A 6,376-nucleotide genomic window follows, 5' to 3' on the forward strand; every position below is an offset into this window, starting at 1 on the left:
TTTTTGATGTTTAGTTCTCCATCACTGCTTATTAAATAGTAAACTGCTGAAGATTATAGCTCCTGCAAGGCTGCTCTGAAAACCTCGGTTTCTGCTTCAAGTTGCTATACTTTGAGCCTCTCACAGCCTCCTCTAGGTGTCCCTCCTTGAGCAGGGGGTTGAACCAGACAGCCTCCAGAGGTCCCTTCCAACCTCAACCATTCTGTGGTTCTGTTCAGAAAAATGACGGAGGGAAAGATTTTTTTCAACCCCCATCCTTCTCCCCTCATGATAAATTGTCTTTTTTTACCCTTGCAAAGTTAGGGAATGTAGCCATTTGCATGTTCTCTAAAGGAGTGTTATCCTATTGCTATCTAATTGTGCTATCTAAAACGCTTACTGTGGCTGCGGGTCAAGAAACACGTTTTAGACTCCTAAATAACCGCTCCAACAGCTTCAAGGAAGAATAGATTTATTTTAGAGGGAGGGGGGAGACACAAGTTAGTTACTTGGACATTCAGAAGAGATATCCAGAAACAGAGCAAGGCACTTAGAATTTAGTATACTGTAAGCTAATAATCTAGCAGAGAGTCATACAAAGGACAACAATAAATTTCCTCTGTAAAGTGTGTTAAAGCAGTGCAGTAATCTTTCAGCTGCCATCTTCCTCTCTCCCCAGTGTGGTATACTGAACGCCTGAAACATTTCACAGCAGTGCCAAGGAGTGAGACTACCACATGAATTAGACAAAGAACATCAAGCATGCAAACTCCGAAGTGTAATTTCTCTTTGGATTTGCACTTCAGCAGGTCTCATTGAAGAAAGTTTGCATGTAGCTTTTACCTCAAATAGATCCAAAGCCTCAATGAACGTGACTGAACTCACTAGAGTGAAGGAACAGTAATCTACTTGGTATTAACAGGTATGTTCCATGTTTAATTCCCATTTTCATTTTATGTACTTCCAAAAAAAAAAAAAAAATAACACCCAAGTGAGACAACATTGATTAGAAAGCCAGCTTTAACAGCTTTCTAAGCTATGTGATGAGGGCTGATAACTCCAGACGATACTTGATGTTAATCCATTGTTTTCCTGTCTGGTATACTCAGGAAGTGAATATTCTATCACTTTGTGGAGCTGGTTGTGAATGCTGTGGCTTAAAAACTGATACCTGCCAGGGTCACCAATCAGCACTTCTGTTTGATGCATCCTGATGCATTTCCTCAGCCAGCGATGAAGACCGTCAGCAAGTTGTTCATCATAAAACATATCGCCCAGAACAATGAGGTCCCACTTGCCAGCGTCCGAGTTAATGATATTCTTAATGGCGATGGGGAAGGGATCCAGGTGGTTCAGTTCGCAGTTCAACCTCATTGCCATTCCTGCAACTGAAGAAAAGTCACGAAGAAGTTTTTGGATTCTGCCATTCAGCCCCCTTGCAAATTTCTTTGAAGCATTTTTCAATTTCATCTCTTAAATATTTTTGTTTATCCAGTCTAGGGGCTTCCACAGCTTTCATTATGGGTCAAAATTTAGCATGAAGTGATGGAATTTTATCACGACACCACAACCTAGGGAAGTACTATCTGTACTGGAAACCAAGGGCAGACCAGGAATCAAACTAGAATAGCCTCTGCCTCAACCTATGAATGAATATACTTCCTCCCTAATCGATGAGTAATCAAACTATGAACAAACTGAATTCAAAGGTCATTTAAGGGAAAGCAAAATCTGGAGGGAAAAAAAGGCAAAATGCAGGCCCTAACATATGAAACTGTAGGAAAAATGCTATGGTCCTACAGAGAAACCAGCTTGCCACCTACACTTGGGATTCTCTTGGGATTCTCTTCCAAAACAGCCTTGATGGTGTACAGGACATGTTTGACAGAGACTTTGTTCACCCTGAGAAGCTATGCAGACACTTGGTGCAACCCAGCTTCTAACACTGGCAAAATCCATTCATCTTTTTAGCACTCATAGAGCTCTGTTTGGAACTGAACTTCTGCCAAGTGACTCAAAGAAAAGTCAGTGTTAAACATGCTTTAAAAACAATAAAGGTCTTTACACAGAGATGGGAAAAGAAGGCCTTACTAGGGTCGATGTCATTAGCAAGGACTTGAGATGCACCACTCATCACAGCAGCTATCGCTGTTGCTCCACATCCACTTCCAAGATCCAAAACAGATCGCCCTTTGACAACACGTGGATTATCTAGAATATACCTGGAATTAAAAGAAAAGCTGTTAGTGCAATACACAAGTTATGCAGGTTACTCAGGTTTGCCTTATGCTGCGTAAGAGTTTACTTCATACATGTAATGAAGCGTGGTATCTGAAAGGATGCTTGTCCCACAGACGCCTTGTGGTACAGAGCACCCTTCTTTACTCCTCACCCACCACCCCCATCAGGAACAGCAGGTGGAAGCCTAACACGAGTGTCAGGTGTTGATGGCACCTAGATCCCGGCACAGCTGTATTCAGATCCCCAGGAACCCAGTCTGGGAGGACAGAGGACACCCTACCCTTAAACTACAGCAGTCGTTCCAGGCGTTGGCAGCAGGGAGGTGAGGACCAGGACTGAAGACAGAGAATACCCTGGTCAGGTACCCACGAGACACAGGGAGGGGCTGACATCCCATGCCCTTTGTCCTCTCTTTCATCACAAGAAGTCCTGCCAGAGAGTTTGGGTATGCGCAGCTGGGTGCTTGAGATGTGGATATGAGACCAGTGAGTGAAACTGGTTTCGTTTTAATGAAAATAACCTTCTCCTGTGAGGTCTGACATAAAGCTTTGTCACACTGTTACAACTTTGCCCCGTGATTTGCTACTTTTCAAATGTTCTCTGTTTATGTGGACACCCAGGAAAGACCTTTGTGCAGAGAGCCTCAGCAGTCTGGCAACTGCCCCCCACCCCATGACCCCTCCTCCTCTGAGGACAGCAGATAGTTTACAAACAGGGCAAAGGACAGGGTGGGACCTCCATGGAAGTCCTCTGTTTCCTCTGTTAGGGGCTGTGCTTGGATTTGCAATGATGTTCCTGCAGTAACGTGCAGAGCACGGTCTGGCCCAAGCGCCGCAAGTGCTGTGTTTCCAGCTGAGTGCTTCTCAAGTTTCCCCTAATGAGTGCGGTGACTCAGGGCAGCTGGAACCGACCGCGTCCCCGGGCAGGGACACGCCGCGTTACAGAGCGGTGGAGACTGCCGTCTGCCATGCTGGGATAACAAGGCATCTGACGTTACAGAGAGGAGGAGCTTGAAACAGGAGACTCCTGGTGTGGAAATGCCAACTGTGAAACAAGCACGGTTAAAGAAAAAGCATGTTTTCAGGTTCCTGTTTTTGTTTTGCTTTTTCAGATTACACAGCTAATTTCTGACATGCCCAAGGCATCAAAACAAGGGCATAAACAGCAAGACAATCAAGTGGTGAAGTGGCAGATGATTGGTATTGCTACCCAAATATCAGGGCACATAAATCATATAACAACAAGATACAGAGATTACCTCATCTAACTCAATCTTGCACTGTTTAGAAGCATCCTAATTTGTCTAAATGGCAGGGTAATCAACAATTTAACTGCACAACCCATCCTCTTCCTGGCTGAAAGTGCCTTCCTATTTACACTTCCCAGCAGAAAAAAAGTAAAGCCCCAATTCCGATCCTCCCATTTCATCTATGTAAGAATGTCTGACAGTTACTTTGTTATAATTGCATTTTTTTTGGTTATTCAAGGTAAGATATTTCCTTTTACAGAAGAAGAGAACTCTAACTAGTTCCTGGGAATCAGGAACATCAGCAACATTCAAACACATTTCTATAGTAGGTGGCAAAAATAAAAGTGTGGCTTCTGATGTGACTAGAAGACAGTCATTAAGGCTTGATAATAAGGCTGCTGAAATCCTAAAGGAAGAGACTGACTCAGGCTAGCCAGCACTCCAAGTGCATCAGCACAAACCTATTTTTCTCAACTGACTAGACACACATCCACTCTCCTGCCTGTCTCCAACAACAACAGCAGCAACAGCAACGTGTCCCCACAAAACAGCCATCCTTCTGTTAGGAGTGACAGTGAGTGAACTAAACGCCCTGCTAGGTTTTGATGGCAAATGCACAGCTCTTCCACAGGCCCAAATTCAGCCCTGTGGTCAACGCATGCAACTTCACGGAAGACAACAGATTTCAAAGCAAGAGCTCTTAGCTACTCTACAGATAGCAGGTGTTGAAACTCCACAGCCAACCAGAAGAGATTGCTTCTATCCTGTATAAGCAGAGAGGAGCATGGATGATGTATTCTCATACAAGGCAACTACATGTCACTATAAATCACTACAGCCAGAGCCAGACCTGACCTCCTGGCCAGCAGCAGACTGGACCGCGCGTTTTCAGCGATGTGTGCTGCATACCTGGACAGGGCTTGGCCTCCTGGCCAGTAAATTGCCCAGAACGGGTCCCCATATGGCCACAGGTCAGGCTTTTCCCTCCAGAACCTGCAGCGAGGGGTGAGGAGGCGCAGTCGTATCTCTGGCGTGAGGTGCCCGCTGCTGGTGACCTCCGTGTTCTCCTCCAAAAACGCCCTCACCTCGGGGTCCAAAGTCCTGCCAGCGCTCCAGTGGCGGCAGCGCTTCCAGCGCAGCGAGGGGGCTCCCCTCCTGCTCCTCCAAGCCCTGGCCAGGGCATTCTGCCTGCCCAGCAGGAGCCGCCTCCAGCCACGGAAGGCCATTTCTCCCCAGGACAGCTCGGAGCACAGCTTATCTGAGACGGACGACGAGGCAGCTGGAAGGAAACTCACAGGATGCTGTTTTTCATAGTGATGGATGATGATTCCTGAAAGGGAAATAACGCTCTGTAAGTGATGTTTCTGTGACTGCAGGGCTATGCACTGCCAGGGCTTTAGGAAGCTGAGGTTCCCATGCTGTTGTGCTGTCAGGAACGTGTGTCTTGCCCCTGCCCTGGAGAACCTTCGAAGCCTGGAGGAAGTGGTACATAAGGAAGGAGCTGTCACAAGACCCATTGGGGAGAATGCTATAAACATATTCAATGAGAAATAACCAGTTAGCGGGAAAGCCGACAGCCAAAATTTAAATGTGCAGCCTTTTAACATCTCCTTCCCTTCACCTTGAAGATACAGGCAAAGCAGGCTACTCCCAGTTCAGTTTCTTCCATTGAAGCTTTAGTTTTTGGAGTAGGGCGTAGGCATTACAGGACCTATTGGATATAGCAAAGGCTATCACTACATTTTCTGAGAGCCACCATTAATTACAAGTTTTATAAAGGTGGTGAGTTGTACGCAAAAGCATCTTTTTGCGCTAAAGGCAAGCAATTAAAGGGCTTCCTCAAAAGACATTCCTCAGGTTTGTCAGGCTGCCAGCTCGAAAATGAAAAGCAAGCACTTGCACTGATCTTAACCAGAACACTTTAATTGGTTGCATTTCAGTCCCCATTTTCAAGGATCACTCTTACGGTACAACAATCCCACATGGATGCTCTCAGGGGCACGAGAAAGCACACCCCCACCGCTGTAGCCCACTCCTCCTGAGAAACCACATTAACGTGCCCTGAGCTAACGCATGAGAAACAGAACCCAGCACATTCCCCAAAACTGTCTTTAAAAGATGAAACGTTCAGACTGGACGAGCTTATGCTCGGGGGTCTTCTGACTACTCAAGGCTGATTTTCGGGTCAAAAGCAGTGAGACAAAGGAGTGGGGAAGCCTGGCCTCTGTTAGCAAATGGGGCCACAGGCGGAGGAGAGCCGCGGCGCTCGGCTGAGCGGTGCGTGAAGAGCACTTTGTGTGTCAGGGCTCCACTTGTCCTTTCCTTGTCTGCATCTTCAGCAAAAGCTCCTGCGTTTTCTGCTGTGCGAGCATGGCCTTTGCTTTAGTTTTAGTTTGATGGCTTACTGACACCTTAAGCTGTGCTCTGCACTCCCCCAGCGCCTGCTATTTAGGTTGCCAGATCAAATCTTGGCTTTAATCACTGGCTAAAGGCTTTTGTATTTTCATTACAAACAAACACCTGTGACAACGCTTTGCATTTCTCCACGTCTGAGAACGCCATTCAGCAGAGTCCACGCAATTACCGAGCCTAATTAACGAACACGACATTCCTCTCCAAGGCCGAGCCACATCATCCCCACCTGCCTAGGGGAAGCACGAAGCCACCCGCCATCAATCAGGGGCACAAATCCTGCCAGCGAGCGCTGCACGCTGCCTTCCCCGTTAATTGCTGCACGTTAATTTGACGTACAGCACACGGGGCCCCGTACCCGAAAGGCCGAGGTTCAGTCGCGACAGGGCCGCGACAGGGCCGCCCCCCCCCGCGGCCGGGCGAGGCGGGGCCGGGGCCGGGGCCTGTCGCGGGGCGCTGCCGGCCGCCACCTACCTGCTGCCGCCGCCGCTCCGC

General features: G+C 47.4%; 1 protein-coding gene across 4 annotated transcripts in view; it reads right to left on the minus strand.

The window, feature by feature from the left end:
- Window positions 1–434: 434 nt before the first annotated feature.
- The window catches only part of ETFBKMT (electron transfer flavoprotein subunit beta lysine methyltransferase), a 17,402-nt gene continuing 11,460 nt past the window's right edge, over window positions 435–6,376 (minus strand). Inside the window, exons 1-5 of one of the 4 annotated variants that reach the window (XM_035345042.1) lie at window positions 6,191–6,345; window positions 5,990–6,108; window positions 4,379–4,799; window positions 2,071–2,201; window positions 435–1,367 (exon numbers count right to left, since the gene is read on the minus strand). In XM_035345042.1, the coding sequence (XP_035200933.1) occupies window positions 1,000–1,367; window positions 2,071–2,201; window positions 4,379–4,799; window positions 5,990–6,008 (939 nt within the window). In that variant the 5' untranslated portion in view covers window positions 6,009–6,108; window positions 6,191–6,345 and the 3' untranslated portion in view covers window positions 435–999. The other 3 variants (XR_004755777.1, XM_035345054.1, XM_035345034.1) reach the window with 3 other exon arrangements.

Source organism: Oxyura jamaicensis, chromosome 1 (assembly GCF_011077185.1).
Source record: "Oxyura jamaicensis isolate SHBP4307 breed ruddy duck chromosome 1, BPBGC_Ojam_1.0, whole genome shotgun sequence".
Taxonomy (NCBI): domain Eukaryota; kingdom Metazoa; phylum Chordata; class Aves; order Anseriformes; family Anatidae; genus Oxyura; species Oxyura jamaicensis.